The 26522-nt window shown below is 39.4% G+C and overlaps 1 protein-coding gene and 1 long non-coding RNA gene across 2 annotated transcripts in view; one reads left to right on the top strand and one right to left on the bottom strand.

Moving 5' to 3' along the window:
• The window catches only part of LOC134351915 (uncharacterized), an 89680-nt gene that overhangs the window by 24961 nt on the left and 38197 nt on the right, over positions 1 to 26522 (top strand). The window lies entirely within an intron of this gene.
• Positions 1339 to 26522, bottom strand: part of LOC134351914 (uncharacterized) — a 201738-nt gene continuing 176554 nt past the window's right edge. The window contains exons 55-62 of the mRNA XM_063058828.1: positions 22245 to 22354; positions 16812 to 16934; positions 16268 to 16409; positions 13280 to 13456; positions 11539 to 11662; positions 7627 to 7762; positions 6639 to 6836; positions 1339 to 3621 (exon numbers count right to left, since the gene is read on the bottom strand). Of these exons, the coding sequence (XP_062914898.1) occupies positions 3451 to 3621; positions 6639 to 6836; positions 7627 to 7762; positions 11539 to 11662; positions 13280 to 13456; positions 16268 to 16409; positions 16812 to 16934; positions 22245 to 22354 (1181 nt within the window). The 3' untranslated portion in view covers positions 1339 to 3450. The remainder of the gene's footprint in view (positions 3622 to 6638; positions 6837 to 7626; positions 7763 to 11538; positions 11663 to 13279; positions 13457 to 16267; positions 16410 to 16811; positions 16935 to 22244; positions 22355 to 26522) is intronic.

Below are 26522 nucleotides of genomic sequence, written 5' to 3'. Positions count from 1 at the left end.
TTCTACAACAAATTGGGTGAGTTGGTAAGGTAATACAGTACTGCACCAGATGTAGTGTAGTGATTACAATGGGGATGAATACTTTCTGAACCTCGCAAATTTTGTTCTCAATTTTAAGTAAATTGTTGACAGGTTTCGGAATTTTTCTTTTGATTTGACATGATGCACAATGTTTAGTAGATTAGTTCAAAAATCCTACTTCAATATACTTTAAATTTAGAAAATGAGACAGTAAAATGTTAAAGTAGTTGTGGGGCTCAATACTTCTTCAAGCCACCGGACAAAAGCATGAAGAGGATGGGATATGCTATCTCTGACTAAGTCCCATAACCTGTCACATCTTTCCCTTCCTTCGCCCAACTCCTTTCTGCAGGGACCATGCTCTCCAGGACTCCCTGTTCCCCTCATCTATCTCCATTCACCATTACCTGTCTTCTTGGTTCCTTCACTTGCAATTCACGGAAATGCAACACCTGTAGTCAAGAGGCCTAAATAGTCTTTCCAGGTGAGGCTGCATCTCTTCCAACCTGGTTTACTGCATTTGGTGCTCACAGTGTGGGCTCCTCCACGTTGGTAAAACAAAGTGTAACTAGATTATTGCTTTGCTGAGCAGCTATCTGCAATGGTCATCAAGAGCTTCCGTTATTTAACTCTCTTTCCCACTTCTATCTGACCTGTCTGCTCTGAGCATTCTCAATTACCAAAGAGAGGTCAAATGCGGATTAAAAAAACTGACACCTCTTATTCTGCTTGGTTAGTTTACAACCTAATGGTATGAACATTGAATTTTCCAGTTTTAGATAACCTCCACCCCAGTATTCTCTCACACTCATTCACTAGTCTCGCTTTGTTCATTTCCCTCATTTCCTCTCCCTTCCTGGTTCCACCTGTCCATCTTGTCTCTCCACCTGGTCCCATCTGTCATCTACTCACCTTTTGTATGACTATATGTTGGGAACAGGAAAGGTTGCCTCAGTCCTAATGCAGGGGGTTAACCTGAAATGTCAATTTACACCTTTCACCACTGTAGCTGCTGCTTGACCTGTTGGACTTTTTCCAGCATAGAAAATCGTACCAGAAATTGTTACCTCCAGTCTTTTCTTGAGTACAAGGCAAATATCCTTAAGCCACACTGTATTTCATAAAATGAAAGATACAAGTTACTAGCATTGCCTATTATTCTCCACATTTTCTGGATTCTTTTAAATATATTAATCTCAGTTATACAACAAGTTAAAATGCTACAAAATGTTGATAAAGAATGCAGAAAGGTCACTTTCTATTATGCAGTAGTAATTGCTACCAGTTAAGGGACTCATCACACAATTCTGAGTTTATTTTTGTTTATTTGTCATCAAGTTAAACATCAAAAATACTGCTGGTATTGGTTACACAAACACATTTAAGCCTGAAAATTTACATATCACTTTCATTTAATTGCTATTGTAGAATGATTTCAGTACTCAGGCTTTAACAACAAATCACATTAAGACTAGATGCACACAGGAACTAAAAAAAATGATAAACACAACCAAAATGTAAAAGTGTACTACATTAATGAGGTAAAGGGCAACTGAGCCACTGAAAATATTTACATGACTCAGTTTCCTCAAATGACCAAGTTAGAATGACAGGAAACCAACAAAAAGTTTTTATTTAAATATATATTAATAGCAAAAAACAAAATTGAAACACCAAGAAACTATGATTCAAAAGATGGTTTTCTCTTGATTCCAACAACACATATTTCAATTGAAAACAGATTTAGTAAACCAGCAGGTAATATTATTTTTACGGTACTCTTGCTAATTGATTGAGCTTTTGAACATGTAGCTAAAAGAAATGTTTCAGCTCACATAAAGTCCAAGAAGAGATAACATTTATAATTCTCTGACTGACTGCAAACTCTAACTGGTACTTAAAGTTAACAAAATCAAAGACTTCTTTATTAGCAAAAACAAAAATGGTCCAAGGGACAGACAAAATGAAAAAGCACAATTATGTCCAATATTAAGATATTTACAAATTCTGCACTAAATTATTACTGCAACTCAATAACTAGTTGTCTTTCTTGATGTCCTGCATATTATTTTCATAATTGGTACATCATTCAATCTCATGCCGGTAATAAAGACCCCAGTAAGTCATGCTAAAGCTTATTGCTTTTGATAAAGAAACCAGTGGTTTCAATTCTCAGCACCTTTAATACCCATATTTACCCCATGCTGGTACTATTGCAGTCACTAGATCTGTCAGACTATAACTGCCATATAACATCTTCAACTTATCAAGCAACACACTGACTTGCACTGGGGATATCATTAATCCCTATAGAAACTGACACACTATCTCACCAAATGACCTCTAGAAAGTACAATAATAAATCTTCTTCCTACAACATTTCAGATGTGTTGTGGAAGTTCTCAGACTGCAATATCTCAGAATTTGTACAACATTGCCAAGTCAGCTGAGTCTCATTTATTACATGGTTTGAACTCATCAAATGTGTCTTGAGACTTTGTACAGACCAAGTTCTGTTCTGTGCTTTATTTAGTTGAATACAATGCAAAATGACCTCTCATATTTTCTGCTGTTTCTCAGAGTACCATGCAGAAGGATTAAATAAGTCTTACTTTGATTATGCTCAAAATCAAACATTTACTTTTCACCTATTTTAAACTCACTGACACCAAATATCCAGACTGTTTTTCACACAACACTGATAGTGTTTAAAGTGTATTGAATAGATGGCTGTTCTTTTATAATCCCACAAGGCAATGCTGTGAATGAAGTACTTCTTGACGTGAGTCACCTTGCTGTTTTATTAGAGCGAAATGCCACAGCAGTTTTAATGCCTGGGCTTTTGCAGCTTTTTTCATCTGCTATATTTAGCCCCCTCTCATTTTCAGCAGTAATTCTTCCCAGCAAACATTCAAGAAAACTTTGAGAAGAAAATAACAAGTATTAGAGAGTTTAAAAATTATTCTGTCAAGACTATACAAGCAAGTCTTGGGGTAGAAATAAAGAGTTTGATTTAATGTTTAAAGATTAATTTGTAATCCAGAGCAGCATATACAATGACATCACTGTATAATCTGTAATCTGAAACTAAGATTTCTAATTCCACAGTTTGTTTCCCCACATTGTAAATCTACTGCTATATGATATTCTTTTTACTATGAAGTAGTCAACTCAAATTCAGACTACCCCCTCAAATTACAGAGAGGGTGTGTTTCTAGAAAACAGTCTGCATCTGTAATATGATGCTGCATCATCTGTACATGCATCAAGAAATGTGATGCAAAGAAGTGTCTACTTATTTATTACCCCCACATAATTTACATGAGAACAAACTTTATTCCATATCTCAATTTTCTGGGTAGTAGTTTAAAAATTCTGTAGGGGTAAACATCTATAACACAGGGGTCATCTGCACCAAATGAAGCCAGCTCAATCTGTAATGGACTGGTGGCTCTCACATATGCCAGTTTTATCCATCCTAGTGACTTGGCAGCTAAACAAATGGAGGAAACGTTTGCTTTGTCTGAGGAAATGTGCAGAGTCAAATATTGCTCCTCCCGATTTGATTGCTGCAGCTAGGCACACGTCCTCAGAAGGCAACTGAAAGACAAAATTAAAAGCATTAGAAATAGAAGCCATTTTTGAATGGGATCATTCTGCCACCATTTTGTTCTGGAATGTAAATACTGCTATGATCATTAGCTCAGTTAATATAGACTGAAAAGCTTGTAATAAACAGCCAGGATTTAGGGACTCGAGGTTCCGTTGGGAGTTTCTTAAGAAGGTATTAAATTGGGATTAAGAAAACCTTCTGTAAGAAGGGGAAATTAAAGAATTTGCAACAATCTTTGAAGTAAATAAAACTTCTAAGTGGAACTTCTGTCCTGAAAATGATAAAATGCTGTCATGAAACTTGAGATAATGTTGTAGTTCTAACAAGAACATAGAGATCTACAGCACATTACAGGCCCTTTGGCCCACAATGTTGTGCCGAACATGTAACCTACTCTAGAAACTGCTTAGAATTTCCCTAGCGCATAGGCCTCTATCTTTCTAAGCTCCATGTACCTATCTAAGAGTCTCTTAAAAGACTCTATTGTACCCACTTCATCCACCGCTGTTGGCAGTGCATTCCACACACTCACCATGCTCTGTGTGAAAAACTTACCCCTGACATCCCCTCTGTACCTATTTCCAAGCACCTTAAAACAATGCCTCCTCATGTTAGCCACTTCAGCGCTGGGAAAAAGCCTCTGGCTATCCACATGATCAATGCCCCTCATCATCTTATACACCTCTATCAGGTCACTACTCATCCTCCGTCACTCCAAAGAGAAAAGGCCAAGTTCACTTAACCTATTCTCATAAGGTACGCCCTCCAAGCCAGGCAACGTCCTTGAAAATCTCCTCTGCACTCTCTCTATAGTATCCACATCCTTCCTGTAGTGAGTGACCAGAACTGAACACAGTACCCCAAGTGGGGTCTGACCAAGGTCTTATATAGGCTGTAACATTATCTCACAGTTCTTGAACTCAATCCCATGGTTGATGAAGGCCAGTACACCATATGCTTTCTTAACAACCCTGTCAACCTGCGCAGCAGCTTTGAGTGTCCTCTGGACATGGACCCCAGGATCTCTCAGATCCTCCACACTGCCAAGAGTCTTACCATTAATATTATATTCTGTCCTCAAACACTATTTTAATAGTTCACAGTGACTGATACCAATCAGAATCAGGATCAGGTTTAATATCAACAGCATACATTCTGAAATTTGTTGACTTTCCAGCAGGAGTTCAATGCAGTACACAGTAATAGAGAAAAAATTGTGGATTACATTAATGAATACAAATAGTTAAATTAGATAAGTGTAAAAAGTAAAAATAGTAGTAAAAAGTAGTGGAGGTAATGTTCATGAGTTCAATGTCCATTCAGAAATTGGATGGCAGAAGAATTTATGAATTTGAAGCTTCAATTTCCTTTTATGGCTTTTGAATATTTTTGTTTTAGAAAAACCTTTGTTCTTAACAACCTAACTGTGCCATGAATCCACTTGTCTGTATTTACTGATACTGTTTTGATACTGTATGATTTATTTGAGACAGTATAATCAATAGCTAAATCAACAAATTTGCAAGTAGTTAAATTTAATAATGGATTGTAGAACTGAATTTTATTATTTGAGACTTCTGAAGATATCTTGCACGTTGAGGGAACTAATTACAAGGCGTGATTGATAAGTTCATGGCCTAAGGTAGAAGGAGTCAATTTTATAAAACCTAACACATTTATTTTTCAACATAGTCCCCTCCTACATGTACACACTTAGTCCAGTGGTCATGGAGCATACGGACCTCTTCTTTGTAGAAGTGGTCCACAGCAGGGGTGATTGATAAGTTCGTGGCCTAAGGTAGAAAGAGATGAGTTATTAACTTCAAACTTTCTGCATTTTCACTCAAAGAGTTAAACTGCACGTGCATATAACAAGAGCGTCATGGACCTCCAGGTGGTCCACAGCAGGGGTGATTGATAAGTTCATGGCCTAATGTAGAAGGACGTGAGTTATACAGCTCTCGGTACATGCATGTGCAGTTCAACTCTGAGTGAAAATGCAGAAAGTTTGAAGTTAATAACTCATCTCCTTCTACCCTAGGCCACAAACTTATCAATCACCCCTGCTGTGGACCACTTCTGGAGGTCCAAGACACCGACTTCTACAAAGAAGGGATCCGTATGCTCCACGACCGCTGGACAAAGTGTGCAAATGTAGGAAAAATACATGTGCTAGGTTCTCTAAAATTGACTCTGTCTACCTCAGGCCACGAACTTATCAATCACCCCTCAAATTAATATTGAGCGCTGCACACTGATGAGGCTACAGCATGCATCAGCAGGCAAGTTATCAGCAAGCTTGAAATAGCTGTTTCCAGCTAGGTATTAGCTGGGGATAAAAACAACCATTTATCAGAATCAGAATCAGGTTTATTATCACTGACATGTGACATGAAATTTGTTAACTTGCAGCAACAGTTCACTGCAATACATAATATAGAGAATAAATAAATGAAATAAAAATAATAATAAATAAATTACAGTATACGTACAATATATTGAATCCACATAAAACGTGCAAAAAACAGAAATACTGTATATTTAAAAAAAGTGAGGTCGTGTCCAAGGGTTCAATATCCATTTAGGAATCAGATGGCAGAGGGGAAGAAGCTGTTCCTGAATCACTGAGTGTGTGCCTTCAGGCTTTTGTACCTCCTACCTGATGGTAACAGTGAGAAAAGTGCATGCCCTGGGTGCTGGAGATCCTTAATAATGGACGCTGCATTTCTGAGACACCGCTCCCTGGAAGATGTCCTGGGTACTTTGTAGGCTCGTGCCCAAGATGGAGCTGACTAGATTTACAACCTTCTGAAGTTTCTTTCGGTCCTGTGCAGTAGCCGCCCCATACCAGACAGTGATGCAGCCTTTCAGAATGCTCTCCATGGTATATCATTTTATGGGTAGCGAGGACAAATAAACAACTTTTTTTTCCATACAGCAAAATGGGCTCTTTAAATATTTCTCCAACAAACTGGATTATCCATTTGAAATAATATAAACTTACCATGATGTGATGGTGTAATGCTTTGAAGGACCGATTCTTACTGTAGCCAGTACTGCTGACTCGAAAGAGATAGGCGCCGTCTAAGCCTGCAATACTGGCATCAATCTCTCCATTCTTCATCTGAAATGTCATGCCCTTTAGAACATGTAGTACAATCCCAGATGATGTTAGCATATTCTGCAAAGTATCCCCAGATGCCTAACGATATAAAGGAAATTGGTAGTGGTGTCAGAAGAATGATTTAAGCATGTTAGTTAGAAAAGGCAGCATCTGGAACTGATCAGAGGAGGATAAATCATTACAAAACTGTCACTAAGATCAGGCCTGACTGCAGTACAAATGCTATGCCAAAAGCCTAGTTGTAAAGTTTCTTAGATAGTGAAATGATGTATCATATTTAGTCCTGGTGAATTACTAGAATATAAACCACTATCCATTCAGACTGCCCATCTGGTCGGAAAGGACTGTATATAAATTTTCAGTCCATCTCAAGGCCCTTCTTACATTAATAATAAGAGAACATTTGGTAAATTTTTCCATTTGGCACTCATGAAAACCCTCAATGCTACAGTTATGGATTCACCAGACCAAAGTAATGAATTTCTTCTCTAATTGGACCAGCCTCCCTCTTTAAAAAAATTATGTCCATCTAAAGGACCCCTGACCCTTAAGAAAGGCACAGCAGATCAAACAGGGAACTGAAAAAGCGAAGGGTTGACGTAAACCAGTCAGGGTTATATCCCATTGTAACAGGATTAATACTCCTTTGTTTACTCATCTGGATTTTGCAGTGGAAGAGAGGATAATTGTTTGCATCTGCAAGGTGCCAAGAAAAACCAACATTCATAATAATCAACCTCTGAAAATATTCTGTTTCCTCTGCTATAATATGGATGATAAGTTAGGTGAAGAATATATTCAGTTATACTCTACAAAATTGGTGAAGGATAGATCAATATACAGTGTAGTGCAATTAATATGGGGTTACCTTGTCATTCTGATGACATCTGGAACAGGTCAGAAGAATGGCACTCTTGCTTGCTTTACTGCGGAAAGGCCACTGAGCAACCAGTTTCACAGCGGCTGGCACGTTGAGAGTGGCATTGTGGGTGAACATCAGATTACTGGAAGGTGTACAGATAAAACATATGTAACATATTCAGGACTGGAGCTTTACCATTCATTTTTAAAGTCTTCTGACCAATCTCTGGTTAACATTAGAATAGCACAGGACCAAAATTGTGAGCTTTGAGTTGGAAACCGCCAAGTTTTGCATCACAATCATCCACCTCCACCAGGACACACACTGTAAACAACAACAGGAAGTCCATGTCCACCTCTGCCAGGTGTTACCCTGCCTCAATGATTACCTTCAAATTCTGCTGCCAAATATCAAAAAGCTGCCGTGCAGTCAAAAATTTGCACCTCCAGTCCTTGTTCCACTAAAGATACTGGCATGTATTTTGCATTAACTTTGCTCTTCCAAAACTGAATCAATAAGGTTGTCATCCATGCATTATGGATTGGTTGAATGCTTTGACAGACACATTTTCCTTAATTGATATTTGACCACTGGCAAATGGAATTGTTCAATGTAACATATCCAATTTACATGATGGGTGAAAGGCTTGCAAGGCTAGCATTGATTGTCTATTCTCAATTGCCCTTGAGAAGGTGATGGCAAACCATTTACATCCTTCCAATGATAATACTCTTACTGCATTTTAGGAAGCGTTTCCAGAATTTAGACCCAATGGAAATGAAGAACCAGCAATGTATTTCCACATTGGGATGGCATGTTACATGGAGCATTTTCTATAGCTGGTTTTGTTCACGTGTGCCTTTGCCCTTGTCCATTTTGATGGCTGAAGTTATGGAATTGGAAAGTTCTGCACTCAGACAAGTCCTTGCACTGAATTTTGCAGACGGCACATGCACAGGCCTGAGTACATTGCTGGTGGGGTGACAAATGCTATGGGTAGTGAGTGGGGTTCCAGTACAGAAAACCATATGAGCATAAGATATAGGAGCAGAGTTAGGCCATTTGGCCCATTGAGTCTGCTCCACCATTTCATCATAGCTGATCCATTTTTCCTTCTCAGCCCCTGCCCTCTTCCTGTACCCATTCAGGCCCTGACTAATCAAGAATCTAACAACCTCTGCTTTAAGTATAACTAAAGACTTGGTCTCCACAACTTCACCACTCTCTGGTTAAAGAAATTTCTCCTAATCTCCGTTCTAAAAGGACACCCCTTTACTGCGATGCAGTGTTCTCTGGCCTGAAACTCCCCCACCACAGGAAACATCCTCTCCACATCCACTCTATCAAGGCCTTTCAACATTTAATAAGTTTCTTCTGAATTCTAGTAGGTACAGGCCCAGAGCCATCAAACACTCTTCATATGACAAGCCTTTTAACCCTGCATTGTTTCTGAATGGTGTTGAACTTATTGAGTACTGCTGTAGTTGCATTCATCTAATGGAGATTCTGTCATACTCCACCTTGTGCCTTAGAGAGACTTAGGTCTGATGACATGTCACCAGTGTCTGATCTTGAGGTTGCATTACTTGAGTTTCTTTTTTAATCAATGATGAACTCCAGGATGTTGAGGGGACTTGGAGTCGGGGTAAGACTCAATGGTAATGCCATTGCATGGTAAGAGTAAGTGGCAAAACTCTTGTAGGAGACAATTACTGCCTGTTGTTTGTGTGAAGTGGATGCCATGACTTCTACATTCTTGAGCTGTTTTATTTTTCTGTGGTGTTTCACACAGCTAAACATACGAGGAGAACTGAGCTCAGACTTAGGAAGATCAAGAACTCAAACTTAGGTGCATTGTCATCGCACAAAATGGAGATCTAAGGAGAAAGTTTTTCTCACAGAGGGTGGAAAGTACCTGCAAGAGTTGCCAGAAGTGGTATTTGGGGCAGATGCAATTGCAAAACTTAAAGGAATTTGGACAGGTACTTAGATGAGAAAGGCAGAGATTAGCATCACAGTCATGGTGGAAGTGGTGGGCCAAAAGTGTTAGATAGATAGATAGATAGATAGATAGATATACTTTATTGATCCCGAGGGAAATTGGGTTTCGTCACAGCTGCACCAACCAAGAATAGAGCATAAATATAGCAATACAAAAACCACAAACAATCAAACAACAAAATGCAAACTATGCCAGATGGAAAATAAGTCCAGGACCAGTCTATTGGCTCAGGGTGTCTGACCCTCCATGGGAGGAGCGGCAAGTTTGACGGCTACAGGCAGGAACGACCTCCCGTGCCGCCCAGTGCTGTATCTCGGTGGAATATGGCCGAAATCCAACAGTAAAAAGTTCAATATCCGGTCTACAAACACGTTCCTCGATCGTAATATGACCCGGATTGCACCATCTGTTGTTAACCAGAACAGTAAGCACCCAACTCCTTTACGCTTACCGCTCTCAGTGCACTTCCGGTCAGCCTGAACGGTCTGGAAGCCATCCATGGAGAAGTTTTGATCGGGTATGTCCTCATGCAGCCCCGTTCCAGTGAAACACATAACACTGCATCCCAAAATGTTCTCTGACGCCTAGCTAGCGCCGTGAACTCGTCCATTTTATTACCCACCGAACTCCTCTTCTCCATAACTCTCTGTTGTCTCGACCCGGTCCTCTTTCCTCGACTTTGTGATCCCCCTCTGCATCCTCTGTGTGTTTTCCTCCAGATTTCAGCAGGGGTGTCTGCCGCTCTGCTCGCTAAACCGGCCGGCATAAGTGCAAGCAGCTGGTCCCTGGAATAAACAATGCAGCCGTGCTTCTGTCCCGCTAATGAGGCGTGACGGAATGTGACTATTTCCAGTGCTAAAAACCCAAATAAAACTTTCTCTACCAGTATGTTAGAGAGGGTGCTGCTTCGACGTGTTACCGTGAAAACAAATACAAAAAGTAACGTAAGTTAAAAAGTAAGAAGAAAAAAGTAAGAATACTGATCGAAACGGTGGTAACAGGCTGCATGCACGACCGGCGCATGCGCATGTGTTGATTTTAATACTGTACATTTTATGATTTTTATAGAATGAGAAGGTGAACATCAACTTTTACTGGTAGAAGCACCCCAGCAGATAGCTGTTAATGCAATTTCTCTGAGGTCTCAATTGGATTAATGGCAGGATGCTGCAGTGGGATCAACTCATTATTTCATTGGTTGGCAAGAGTCAATAAATTGGCCTTGGCTACATTGAGAAAAGATGCAATATAGCAGTATTGACCACAACCATGAAGATTCAGTTCCGTTGAATAGTACAACATTCAATAGTACACAAATGGTATAACCTAGAAACTCTTCTAGATTGTCCAGTTGTTGCACATGGCAGTAATATGAGGTTGAGTTTAAAAACTGTAGTTATTATATTTCCATATAAAATTATAAACTGATTATTTCACTATTTAAACACACAGAACATTTTCAGGAAATAAGAATAGATGAATTTTTAAAAGTCTTTTTTTGTTGTCTTATGTTCATTTAAACATAGAGTCATAGAAAAATATAGCTCATAAATGGGCCCTTCAGGCTATCTAGTCCATGCTGGACCATTTAAGCTGCCTACTCCCATCAACCTGCACCTGGACCATAGCCTTCCATACCCCTACCATCCATGTACCTATCCAAACTTCTTTTAAACATTGAAATTGAACTTGCATACACCACTTGTGCTGGCAGCTCATTCTACTGTGTAATAATTAATTATTATTACACAACTACCAACTTCTGTATAAAGACACCCTAAAGGTATTTTTTTCTAAGACTGTATACTTGTTAAAAGAGTAGAGTTACATTTTAATTTGTAGGAGGGTTATATTCAGCAGTACAAAGGCCCCTGAAAGGCATTCACTGCAGTAATATGGCTAAGTTACAGTCTTACCCTGGCTCTTTTTCCAAGTACCATGGGAGGGAGGTTGTGTTATCGCTTCTCACAGTGAGGAGATGCTGTTCATGTATTCCATTGTCACCAAAGCCAATGAAACCAAATTTTACATCTGAGAGTCCTGAGGAAAAAAAAGTGAAAAAACACGATCATATTCTCTCCAGTTTGATAAATACCATTGAGAGTTTATATAACTTTTAACTTCATTACAATTATGAAATCCAAGCCCCCTCAATTATTAGAAGCTATTATAATGACCCTGCCCATGCAGTCTCTCAACTCTAAGTAATGAGGGTGACAAGATAACAAAAACCAAATCTACAACCAGAATTGCTTTAGAGACCTAAACCTAAGGGTTTCATGCATAAAGCTCCAAATCAGTTGGGGTTTAGTTTACAAACACTGCTTCTATCTGAGACAAAAGGAATTCTGCAGATGCTGGAAATTCAAGCAACACACATCAAAGTTGCTGGTGAACATTTAAATTCCACATCCCATTCCCATTCTGACATGTCTATCCACGGTCTCCTCTACTGTAAAGATGAAGCCACACTCAGGTTGGAGGAACAACACCTTATATTCCGTCTGGCTAGTCTCCAACCTGATGGCATGAACATTGACTTCTCAAACTTCCGCTAATGCCCCACCTCCCCCTCGTACCCCATCCGTTATTTATTTTTATACACACATTCTTTCTCTCACTCTCCTTTTTCTCCCTCTGTCCCTCTGACTATACCCCTTGCCCATCCTCTGGGTTCCCGCCCCCCTTGTCTTTCTCCCCGGACCTCCTGTCCCATGATCCTCTCATATCCCCTTTGCCAATCACCTGTCCAGCTCTTGGCTCCATCCCTCCCCCTCCTGTCTTCTCCTATCATTTTGGATCTCCCCCTCCCCCTCCCACTTTCAAATCTCTTACTAACTCTTCCTTCAGTTAGTCCTGACGAAGGGTCTCGGCCTGAAACGTCGACTGTACCTCTTCCTAGAGATGCTGCCTGGCCTGCTCCGTTCACCAGCAACTTTGATGTGTGTTGCTTCTATCTGAGTCATTCATTTTGACTGGAGAACTTAAAAATACTTTCTCAGATGTGACACTGAAAAAAGCAACACTGCAAGCTGCCTCTCAGAAGTAACGGACAGGAAAGTTCCTCTCATGTCACTTTTCCATAAAGCTCACTGTGACCAACCCAAAATCAAGGAAGTGCAGATGCTGGAAATCTGAAATAAAAGTAGGAAATCCTGAAAACACTCAGCTGGCTTGACGAAGGGTGTCTGAATTGAAGTTTAACTCTATTTCTCTGCATATGCTTCCCAACCCCGTTGAATGTTCTCGGTATTACTTTTTTTTCACTCTGGGTATTTCTAATCAAGTTTCTGTACTGGAGATGGAGTAAATGGAAATAGAAGGAAGATATGGGATAAAGCGGAAATGGTACAAATGTTGAATAACGTTACAGATGTTGGAGAGCCAACACAAATCTGAAGAATTGCAGGCTGTCTTTTGACAGCATATGTAATACGTTCTATATTTCAAAAGTGAGGTTCTATAAATTAAGATGAAATTGTGAAGTAGTAGTCCCAGTGGCCTGAAATCCCACTCACACAGCTCAGCTGATTGGCAATATGAGACCTCCCATCATTCACTTGTCCAGATTCATTGACATTCTCTACCCATCTCCCTAACTGTTGGTTGCCAAACCAATTACCTGTTGAATAAACCATTAGAGAATGAGACACCCACCTTGTTTTTTGAAGGTTTCAACCAATGAATTAATAAGTGAAGGAAGTTTTGCAATAACAGGCTTATTACAGTCTCTTTCTTCAATAATAAAGAGAACATCTGCACGTTTCATAGACATCCATTGTCCACTGTTTACAACATCATCATTTAGCACACTTTCGCTGTCCTTTCCAGTCACTGTACAAAGAACAAAGCGCTTAGAAGACAATACAGAAATATACATGTAGAGCATTTGATGGCTCTGGGCCTGTATTCACTAGAATTCAGAAGATTGAGCAGTGACCTCATTGAAACCTAACAAATGGTGAAAGGCTTTGATAGAGTGGATGTGGAGAGGATGTTCTTGTGGTGGGAGAGTCTAAGACCAGAGGACACAGTCTCAGAATAGAGAGGCATCCTTTTAGAATGATGAGAATGAATTTCTTTAGCTAGAGAGTGGTGACTCTGTGGAATTCTTTCCCACAGGCAGCTGTGGAGGCCAAGTCTTTAAAGCAGAGGTTGATAAGATTCTTGACTGGTCAGGGCACAATGGGATACAGGGAGAAAGCAGGAGACTGGGGCTGAGAGCAAAATTGGATCAGCCATGATGAAATGGTAGAACAGGCTCGAAGGGCCAAATGGCCTAATACTGTTTCTATATCTTATGGTCTTATGATCTGATGTATTGAACCTCTCTGGTAGATCTGTTGAGGGACTTTGAGGATATGGGGATGAGAAACACAGTGGATTTAAAGCATGATATTAGTTAATTTCAACAACATTTCATGGACTGTGATGCTTGACTGAATAGCTTCAAGGCCATTTTAAATGCCAATAAATGGCATTCATTTCGTCATAGGTTCTGGAATCATAAACAGGTCAAGAACGGGACAGAAGATTCCTTTCTCTAAAGGTTTATTATTAAAACAACAATTTAACAATTTCATACCTTCATTATTAGCAACAGTATTTATTCACATTAACTGAATTCAATTTCCTCAAGTGCTCTAGTTATTTGAACAGGTGTTTCTGCAAGTTTTGCTGAATACCCTATGCCTGCTATTCTGAAATACTTATCAGAACAATCCAATGTTCCCTCTAATTTTTTTTACTGCTGCACTGACCAACCATTTCTCTGAGTAGGTAATTCTCACATGGACTGAAAACTTAAAGCATTTAAATTTTTTTGCATTATACATACTATGAATGATTAGAATGAAAATTGAATAATCACATACTTCTGAATTTATTTATTAATTGAAGGGTATAATGAAATATGGTACAACAAAGAAAATCTTTCATGTTGCGTGAACTTTTTCTTGTCTGTCTTTATCACAAATCCATTGTCTATAAACAATGTCCAGATTAATTTCACTTCCAGATGAAAGATGCATCTTAATCCTCATATTATCCAAATGTTCCACTTCTTGCCTGCTTCTGGATTTACATTTGATTGAATTCATAAGATAGAATCCATGTTTTTAAGTCAGCATCCATCATCATCATGTGCTGTATCGTATGACATGGCCGATCATGGTCTCCGTGACCATGATTGTCCTTGGCAAATTTCTCTACAGAAGTGGTTTGCCATTGTCTTCTTCTGGGCAGTGTCTTTACAAGACGGGTGACCCCAGCCATTATCAATGTTCTTCCGAAATTGGACTGATGAAGGGTCTCGGACTGAAACGTCGACTGTTTTACTCTTTTCCATAGATGCTGCCTGCTTTGCTGAGTTCCTCCAGCATTTTGGGTGTGTTGTTTTGAAGGAGATTAACTGGAATGGTGAAAGGTCAATGGTTCTTAGTTTTGTTCTTACAGTTTCATAAGGAGGTTAATAAGGGAGATTTCATAGAGTGGCTCATAATCGTGATAGATTTAATAGATAGTAAAGTGAAACTGCATGTGGTAGCATTAGAGTAAAGGGTAGATATTTGCAGAGTTAAGGGGAAGAAGGAGGGATTAGGAAGAATTCGCTCATCTAAAGATATATTAGCATCCTAGCCTAAAGATGCTTTAATTCTATAAATATCCCTTAAATAAATCTGGTAAATTAAAACTCTGCATTTTGGCTTTTGATTTCTGGAGTAGTTTACCAATTACCAGGAGATAAGTGTAATTGCCAAGAAATTAAATCATAGTGTCATGTTATTGTGTGCCTCAATGGAAATGGGAATAACAAATCAGTTTTATGATGTATATCACAATATTCATGCTGGTTCCTTGTCGGCATCCACTGGTGAGTTATGCATTCAACGCATTTGTCTTAAAACAAGGCCACACAATGTAGGTTGAAGCCAAGCGCTGGGAACTCAGATCAGGCAAGCCCACTTTCAATTAAAACCCGCCAAAGTTGATCAAGTTTATGATCACTGCTTAACTTCATTTCAGCCCAAGTGTTCCATCAAATTTATTAACCTGCCCACTCATCACATTCTAACCCCCACTACCAGCTATTAGCAGCTGAGTCAGGTACCCGTTCATTCTATCCATGATTTTTCTCCCACTCTCCTGTGTTCTCCTGGGCCTAGCATGGACTTAGAACATTTGTTTTATAAGCCATATGCTGTTAGAATGCACATTGCATAAAATCTATTCCGTAGTAAGTGAGGTCCTAGGTTGAAATGAGCCTGTGTTCAAATGGTCAATTACCTGCCATCCAGTGGTCACAAAGGGAATTTACAAGTATTTGAGTTAATTTCAGATAGACCATTTTGTGTAGACAAGCAAGGACTAAAAAGGGCAATGGCTTCTTTCCTCAATCATCATCCTATTTAACTCAAGCCATGCCTATTGCTATTACTGTTTCCTGGGAAATTCAGAGTGACCCTATCACTAGACTACTGAAAAATACCTCTAAAAGTGGGATTTTGGGGGTCACACAGCCTTGAAGTATAAAACAGTAACTGTCTTTTTCAGACAAGTGTTAAAATTCAGTTTGCTAGTAAATCAGCACCACCACACATTATTGTTATTTTATTTATCATTCAAATGAAAACTGGTCAGATTTACCACACTGTGATGGAAGTTGCAGAGGAACAAAATTCCGGTTGCACAAGTGGACAAAGGCAGCTGCAAGGCTACAGCCGGCCTGGAGATCTGAGGACTCACACACATCATTCAGGCACATGTCATAGAAAGGTGCTGGGTCTACCTGAAATGCACACAACTCTTATTGTCAAAATCTCCAAAAATAAAGTTTAGTAACCAAAGTGTACATCAAATGATCTGATGAATGCATTACATATGAACAATAACACAACTATATGAAATTTCTATTTAGTTATTGACATACAGCATAGAGCAATTCCCCCGGCGTCACCAATCAACCTTCCAATTTAATCCTAGCCCAATCATGAGACAATTTACAATGACCAATTAACCTACCAACTGGACCAACACGGTCACAGAGAGAACCTACAACTCCTTACAGGCAGCGCCGGGAATCGAACCAGGGTCGCTGGTACTGTAAAGTGTTGTGCTAACCACTATGCTACCGTGCCACCCTGCTAATTAAACTGAGTACTTATGTTATCAACATTATACAGTGACTTACCACTTTGAAGCAGTTTCTGAGAGGCGAGTAAGTACCTTTGAATAAAGTTTTGCAGAAGTATTGAAGAGTACTGTCAAAGCACTGCTTAATCTTCTTGTCCCTAGCGTGACATACTGCATCAATCTATTAGAGATGGAATAACAAGATAGTTAGCATGATCTAACAGAAAGAAAAACTGCTTTATTTTAGGAGAATATACTGCACTTTGTGCTATGAACTGGATGAATGTTTTGCCAAAATTGTAGTGTGGTTTCGTACAAGATGACAATATAAAAATGTGTTTATTAATACAGGCAACACACATCAAAGTTGCTGGTGAACGCAGCAGGCCAGGCAGCATCTCTAGGAAGAGGTGCAGTCGACATTTCAGGCCGAGACCCTTCGTCAGGTTGCGTTCACCAGCAACTTTGATGTGTGTTGCTCGAATTTCCAGCATCTGCAGAATTCCTGTTGTTTGTTTATTAATACAGAAAGCTTTGTATAAATTCAGCAACTGAACGTTTTGAAGTGACAAATCCAGTAAAACAAACTGAAAATGGTGGAAGGTTCATCTCCACTAAGTACTCGTTTCATTGTTCACTCAACATTAAATGACATCTCTCAAATACAAATGTATAGACTTCCAGTAGATCAAAGAGAATGATACTCCATGGTCTTCCATTCACTGATAGATTAAGAGTGGTTGTTAGCACATTGAATGAATATATTACAAGCATTGGTTCAGTTACTACCCCTCAACATCAGGTTCTTGAATAGAAGGGGATAGCTACACTCATCTTCACTTCCTGCATCATTGAAATGTTCCCACAACCAATGTTCTCACTTTCAAGGACTCTTTATCTCATTATTTATTGCTGTTTATTTATATTTGCATTTGCACAGTTTGTTGTCTCCTGCACTCTGGTTGATCTTTCATTGATCCTGTTACAGTTACTATCCTATAGATTTGCTGAGAATGCCCACAAGAAAATGAATGCCAGGGTTGTATATGGTGACATTTATGTACTTTGATAGTAACGTTTACATTAAGCTTTGAAAATAACATCTCAGATAGCACTCCGTTGCTTTGAAACCAGTTGAACTTCAATTGTCCCAGCACCCTCTTGAACATTATGATCCACCATTTCCAGCCCATCCCCAGACTGAACTTTAATTGACTAGATTTCACATAATAATTGGAACACTGTTTTATGGACACAACTGAAGTAAAAAGAGGATATGTTATAAAGGGATACTTTGTTTTATATTTAAAATTAATAATCAGAAGGATAAAAAACTTCCAGAGGAAAATTGGCTGCCAGACTACACTGGATCTTTTCCAGGTGGTACATTTTACTAACTGATGCAATTCAATGCAAAGAGGAAATAAATAATATAACATAACATTACAATTTTATTCAGTAGATTTAGTTTACTTTAGAAACTAAAGTACCCCAATACAAACTGATAAAATGTATACAGAAATCATAATCATTAAAATCTCAGATCAGAAATATATTTTTAATTGCCCTGGTTAATTTTCTTTTCAGTCAAATAGTTATCAGATTAATAAGTTAACAAATTCAGAGATAGTGCAAATGTGATCACTATCCCCAAGTTTGTTCGCTTGATTTTCAAATCTATCTACAATGATCTCTAACAACAGGTCCCCACCTTACCCATCACTTGGGCCAACAACTCCCTTACCCATCACTTGGCCCAACACTACCCTCACCCCTTACCAATCACTTGGTGCAACACCACACCTCCCCCCACCAATTACTTGTGCCCAACACCACTCTGCTGACTGATCACTTTGCCCAACACCACCCTTTCTAATTCCCAACACTTCCACAGGTCCCTTTCCACCACAATGTTTCAATCTGAACCTTGGTTTCAACCACACTTGACTTCATACATATGCTCTTCAAAGGGGTGGCACAAGGCCCGTCCTTGAATGCTCTGGGCTTTCTGGAGGACTGAAATTCCCACCAAAAGCCCCTTACGCAAGAAATTGATTTGGTTGCCATATCCCACCTTGCAAATGATTGACAATTTTCAGGCATCCGAGTTTCACAATGAGGATTACAGCACAAGGACTGCACCTTGTCTACGGTACATTCTAGACAGTTCCTCGGCCTTGGTAATGTCGCATGTTCCATTCAACATCGTATTAGAGTTGACTCACATTGCCCTATAGTTTTGATATATAGGACCATAACATGGTATGGAAACAAGCTCTTCGGCCCAACTGGTACATGCTGCCTCCCTGCTAATCTCAGTTGCCCATTTTCGGTCCATAATCCTGTAGACCCTTCCCCTCCATGTACCTATCCATATGCCTGTGAAATGTTGCGATTAAGCATGATTGAAAAGTGTATTCATCAGATCCCCAGTGATCTGCACTTACTTTTGCGTCTCATTATTTAACATTATCTGAGGCTATCATTCAAGACATGACCTTTATCAGTTTTAAACCCAGAGAGAAAAGGTGTGTTGAGAATTTCTAATTAGTAAAATTTACCTTTCTGCAATAGTAGTGAAGTAATTTATATAGTGCACTAACCCACATTAGTATTTTAATAAACAAGGAGAAATCTTCCTCTCCATTGTCTCTTGTCCTTTAATGAAGCAGTTACTCCCACAGTTTCTTTTCTGTCATTACCTCCCTAAACCTCTCACCGTTCCCTCTTTCTTGCAGAATATTGGAACACTGAATACAAGACTTAAATAGTTATTTAGATAAATCAATGAAAAACCAAAATCTAGTCTTGCAGAAATCCAGCACAGATCAGTAATAGGGAGAACAACACTCCAGCGTTTGGGCAACCATCCATTCATCTTGTGTAAAGAATTCTACTTAAAAATAAATCCAATATTAAATCCAACCCATATTTTCAATTCTTCGATTGGAAAAAATGTTTATGATTGCAAAGTTGCCAAAGACAGTATGAAAGAATAATCTATAGAAGCTATAAAGAAAGCAATGAATAAATATATCACAATGGAATAGAGAGCCAAGGAAATGAGATTAAATACATGACTGATCAGAGAGATGGCAAACAGACAGCAAGCAAAAAGCTACTTTCTTGTATTTTTATGGCATCATGGTTAGCGTGACACTATTACAGCTCGGGGCATTGGGGCTTGGAGTTCAATCCCAGCATCCTCTGTATGTCCTTCCTGTGGAATGCAAGGGTTTTCTCCAGGTTCTCCAGTTTCCTCCCACAGTCCAAAAGCATATCGTAGAGATTCATTGGTCATTGTACATTGTGCCGTGATTAGGTAAGAGTTAAATCAGGGTTGCCATGGGTTGTTGTGTGGTGCAGCTTGAAGGGCCAGAAGGGCTGCATCTCTAAATAAATAAAATTTTAATATATCAAATAAGTAAGGAGAATTTTACATCTCCCCTTGATTCATGTCAAAGATGTTAGAAGCCCAGAAGCAACCGAGCATTTTATTCATTAATACAAGATCATTCTTGTGCCACTAAGTCATCATGGGATGCATCTGACTTTGAAATGAGACCTGTTGTAGATACCTTCAGGCACTGGTCCCTCTGCGTTGTGCAGGGTGGTCGTGCAGCAACTGAAATACTCCTGGGCACATAGCATTCGTTGTCGTGTAACTGTTTGTTCTAAATATTCATAGTATGCATATGACAACAAAAAAAAACATTTAAAATGTCATGCAGTGTAAAATATTTTCTGCTCAGAACAATGGTTGGTACTCGTAGCTGTAAAAAAATAGAGGGAATGTTGGTCAGGAACAAAAACTTTCTTCGAGTCCACAAGGAGATTTGGGGTCTCATTGACTTTAATCTCCCTATCCACAAAACCCTACAAACACCTCTTTATATATGTGTCACTATTTTTCTTCTAATCCTGTGGGTGACCTTTTTGTCAATGAACTTCATCCCTCTCTCTGTTGCTGGTCAGCTGACTACTGGGATTCAACTGAAGTCAGGTAACTAATATCAGACTGACCTGCAAGGTTATCTCCCCCACTGTCAATGGGCATCACCGTGAGCTAACATTGGCCTAATGAATCTCAGCTTGTTGTGCAAACATCTCCAAAAATACAACTCGAGGGGGAGAGCAAGATGTCTGGAAGGCTGTTACTGTACGATACGAGCCTACAGAAGTGGGCTGTGGAGGTGTTGCTGGCTGCTCACTGTGCAGAGTCTACTCTCGCCGAGGCATTATGGGGCCTGCAAAGAAAAGAGCCTTTGTAGGACTGTCGCAGAGGCTGCTGTGTGAGCCTCCAGATGGCTACGGATCAAGAGGAGTGCTCTGTGGACCAATACTGCTGCGACGCAAGTCAGGGCCTGATCAACCCTGGCTGGGTCACCTGGGCAAGAGCGTGTGATGCCGATACACTCGATGACCCCAGGGTTACATCACTGATGAGGTGATATACATAAAATATATATTGGGCCATATATTATGATACGTGGAAAGCCAGATCTACTTATCCACCACATTAAATCAGATACTTTCAGATGAAAGATCAATCCAGTAACATCGAATCCTATTTTCTTCTGGAAATGAAAAAAAATGCTGATGTTGGAAATCCGAAATAATAGTAAAAATTGCTGGAATCACTCAGTACTGTAAGTGAGGCAGTACTTATGGAATGAGAAACAGTGTTAAAGTTGATTGCCTTCATCAGTTCTTTTCACAGATGCCATCTCATTAACTGGGGTTTTCCAGTATTTTCAATTTTTTTTTCATCTTTCCTAGCAGCAGCTAATGCACACAAAAGTTAGCCCTCAACTGAGTTATGTGAGGCTTATACAAACTTGGGCAGGAAAATTATTTTATTAATATTGGGAAAATTTGATTGGAGTCATTGGGTTTTGCATTACCCATGTAGTCTGACACATGACTGGACATACTTTGACTTAACAATTATCAATATGTATTAGATCTGGATGCAATATACCTTTGCATATTTTGTATTCATATTCCCTTACAACACAGGATGCCTATTGGCCCATCAATCTATGCTAGCTCTTAGAACAATTGTATCAGTCTCATCCACCGACTTATTCTTGGTAACCTATTCTTACTTCTACATCCGTCAACACCTGCCATCTCATGTCCTACCACCTAGTTACTGTATTTTAAAGTAGCCAATCAGCTTCTAAACCTATTGCATCTTTGGAATGTGGAAGAACCATTCAGTACCTAGGGAAATTCGTGCAAGCATTGTGAGAAGATACAAACTCCACACCAAGAGCATACGAGTTCAGCACTGAGCCTGTGACACTGGAATACTGGGGCAGCAGCTCAGGGAAAATACAAATCCAAGTCTATCCCTTTGGTTAATATAACAAAACCAGCATTGATTATGGACATGTTCCATATCTATACTGCATTAAAGTTGCAATTTGTAACTAGAGAATCACAGTGATTATTAACCTCTCCTGGTGTGTTGGAATCAATAATTTACCTGCCATTCTTCCACAAACTGTTGCACATTCTCTGCTTGTGAATGGTTGGGTAGAGTGAATTCATTTCCAGCTTCATTATCATTAGTTCCAAACAGACCAGCTGATATACCTGCAAACACAGGTAAATGCAAGTAGAACAACTGTCAAGATATTATTTCCTTCAGTTAGCATTTTCACAATAAATGACAGGAGGGTTCAGATTATTAAAAAGAACTGCTGTTAAAAGGAGACACATTTATAACTGTACTGATTGTGGTCATTTAAGGAGACATAACGTTAAACTAGATTCGGTCTATTTCCCCGCCTAAACCCTGCTGGGGGATTTTCTTTTCTGATTTTCTGCACTTCGTGACCAAAGTTTAACAATGAATTTTTGTGAGTGTGGAGCTCTCCTGGTACCAGTGATCCTCTGGAAACTTGTCCAAGTGAAGGCGTGTGCAAGCCTCTTCAGAAGAACTTACAAGAATGACAGAAAATCTAATTGAAACTTACAAAATTCCGTCAGGGCTAGACCAATGTATGTGGGGAAAGAAATCTTTCACTTGTTGTGCTGAGATAAAGGGAAATGTGTTCACTCAGTGGGTGATTTATAAAGTTCTCCTCACCTCAGCCTTGTCACCTCAACTGAGCAATGGGAAATTTCTCCTGGTGAAACTTGTTACCATTATAGTTTGTCGAGACAGTCACTGAATATCTTTAAGAAGGATCAAATATATTTCTGGATGTAAAATACATTGGCAGATACGAGGACAGAATGGGAGTATAAAACTGAGGTAGAGGATCAATGATGAATACATTGAATGGCAGAGCAGGTTTGTAGGGCTAGTTGGTCTACACCTGTGCCTATTTTTTATGGTTTAACTTTATGGCCTACAATTTTATAATTAAATACCACAGAGAATGAAACAATATTACTTAATCTGTTATGAACTAAACATCTTTGGGACGTTTCAAAGCACTACCAAAATCCACAAGCTGTGAAGATGCCATTTGCTTTAGAATAGTGGTTTATTTGCTTTAGAATTGAGTGGGATCCAGGATCAGCATGATGGAATGGTGGAGCAGACTCAGTGGGCTGAATGGCCTAATTCTGCTCCTATGTCTTATGGGCTTATGGTAATACAATGCAGAAATTGCAGACAAAAGCACCCTACTAACAGTCAAAGCTGTAAAATAACATTTTGTTGTTTACACTGAGTCTGGCATCTACTTTGGGATTGCAGAGCTGTTGATTCCTTGAGCAATTCCTCATGAAAGGATTAGGTCATAAGACCATAAGACTTGGCCCATCAAGTCTGCTCTGCTATTTTATCATAGCTGATTCACTTCCCCATCAGCCCCAATCTCCTGCCTTCTCGCCATAACCCTTCATGGCCTGACTAATCAAGAATCTGTCAACCTCTGCCTTAAGTATACCCAATGACCTGGCTTCCACAGGTAGTGGTTTTGTACCTTTGCTTCCCTATTTCAACTTGCTAGTCAATATTAAATCAATCTAAATATGTGACTTAAATGTCAGAATATCTCTGCTACATTTTAATGCAGAGGTTTACTTTGTACCACACACAGAGTGTGATTTGAATTTTCCACAGTGCAGTCAGAACCATTCCTCTGCACCCAAAGCCCTTCAAAAATTAAACTACTCAACTATAGTTTGGACATAGTAACAAATTGTATTCACATAGCACTTCAGTATGGTAAATGTCTTGAGGCAATTCACAGAAGTGTTATCAAATAAAAATCCACAACAGGAAACATAAGGAAATATTTATCAATCATCTTAAATAAATTCAGTGGCTTAGCTTCTACTACCCTTTGTGGCAGAGAATTCCACAGGTACACCACTAGCTTAGAGAAGTTTGCCTTATCTTAGTCATAAATCTCCTGAACACAAAAGATTCTTCAGATGCTGGAAATCCAGAAAAAAAACATAGAACATGTTAGAGGAGCTCAGCAGGTCAGGCAGCACCGATGGAAATTAATAAACAGTCCATGTTTCAGTCTGAGATCATTAATCAGGACTGGAAAGGAAGAGGGAAGATGTCAGAATAAGGAGGAGAGAGAAAGCGAATGCAGACAAGTTAGAAGGTGATAGTTGAAGCCAGATATGTGGGGGAAGGGGGATGAAGTAAGAAGCTGGGAGGTAATAGGTGGAAATGCTGAAGGGCTAGAGAAGAAGGAATCCGATAGAAGAGGAGAGTGGACCATAGGAGAAAGGGGAGGAGGAGGAGAAGCACCAGGGGAAGGTGATAGGCAGGTGAGGAGAAGAGGTAAGAGGCCAGAATGGGGAATTGAAAAGGGAGGAACAGGGAAATAAATGAACACATTACCAAAATTTAGAGCAATTATTGTTCATGCCATCAGAGTGAAGTGTCCTCGTCTGAAATGTCCATAGACGCTGCCTGACCAGCATTTTGTGTGTGATGCCTTGAAACCCATGTCTGCAACATTCTGTTTTAACCCTCCCAGCCACTGTTCTCATATTCAGCCTGTCTGGCCCTGCCTGAACTTTGTTAAGTTTCAATCAGATAAGCCTTCCTCACATTGCATTAAGGCATTTGATTCAAAACGTGTCAAAAATTTTAAAGAGAGGGGATGTGTTTTTAGGAGGGAGCTGCGGACCTTGAAGCCTTGTAAGTATGGCTAGCAAATAATTAAGTAATTAAGTACTGAAGGATACTTACTAACAACTATTGGAGCCGAGGAGCATATCAGATATGGGATGGAACTAGGTGTTGAAGAAATTTGAAAACAAGGGGGTGGCATGGTAGCATAATGGTTAGCACAGCACTTCACAGTTATCAGCGACCCGGGTTCAATTCCTGCTGTATGTAAGGAGTTTGTAGATTCTCCCCGTGACTGCATGGGTTTCCTCCTACAGTCCAAAGATGTGCTGGTCGGTAGGTTAATTGGTCATTATAAATTAGCCTGTGATTAGGCTGGGGTTAAATCGGTGGATTGCTGGGTGGCGCGGCTCGAAGGGCCGCAAGGGCTTACTCCGTGCTGTATGTCAATAAACAAATAAATAAATAAACAAACAATTTTAATACAGAGGGCTGAAGTCCATAGCAGGCCAGCAAGCTCATACGTAATAGGTGAATGAGACTTGGTGTGAGCTGGCGTATTGGGAATGACTACGAGCTAGAGGCCTCCATCAGTTAAGGAACTAAGTGCAATCTTGTAATTTCATCGCTGTTTACATTAAGAATTAATACTTCAATAATGCATCTGCTATCAGGTATAAAAATAGACAATATTTACAAAAATAGTTAGATTCTAGAATTGAAATGAATAACGGCATGGTATTTACCAGCCTAAGAGCAAATCATCTACAGGTAGAAGGACAGTAAAATCTAAGTGTTATGAAATGCAATTGTAGCAAATACTTAAAAATATTGAACTAGATGTTAAAATTATTTAAATGTAATGTTCAAATATGGTGTCTTTCAAACTAACCTAGCACTGGAAGACATTATTTCTAAGTACATCGACGATTGTGTTATAATCTTCTACCAGGACGAATAAAAACTTCAGCTCCATCAGCTTTCAGCATGATATAATCATTTGTAATGTGGTCAGCACCGTATGTTATGTTTTGTAAGTTCAAAACATTAAACTAATTCAAAGGAAGACACAGGATTCCGAAATGCGGGTCTAACTTTGAGTTTACTTTAAGGCTACATCCACACTAGACCGGATAATTTTGGAAACACCGGTTTCGAGTAAAAATGACAGGCGTCCACACTAGGCGTTTTTCAAAATATCTCTGTCCACACTAAAATGGATATTTGGGCGAACCTACTCCTACTGGGCATGCGCAGACACATCTACAGGAAACAAGCGAAGAGGAGACGGTATAATATTTATGTTTCCGCAGCGGCGTTGTGCTATTTCCATTGGTCAAAAAACTAGAGTACCAACAACAACAACAGCAAAAGAAAGTTTTCAACAATGTTCTTGAGGAATACAAAGAAAACCTCTGCTGGAAAAATCAGGCCGGACTTCTTCATTTAGACAGACAATGAAGTCGAGCTGTTTCTGCGAGTTACAAACAACTACAAAGTCAGCAAAGCAGTGGAGATATTTAATTCCAAACAAACTATTAATGTAGACAATAAAGTAACCAACACACACATGAAGCCATCCTCTACCCAAGGTCAACAATAGATTAGAATCTTCTGCTGCCGGACCTGCGCAGTATTTCTGACATTAATATTTTTAAAGATAGACTCAATCAAGTCAATTTAGGGGATCTAGTCAAAAAAGCTCACTTTACA

This window comes from Mobula hypostoma, chromosome 9 (genome assembly GCF_963921235.1).
Source record: "Mobula hypostoma chromosome 9, sMobHyp1.1, whole genome shotgun sequence".
Taxonomy (NCBI): Eukaryota; Metazoa; Chordata; class Chondrichthyes; order Myliobatiformes; family Myliobatidae; genus Mobula; species Mobula hypostoma.
This window is presented reverse-complemented; position numbering and strand designations above follow the sequence as displayed.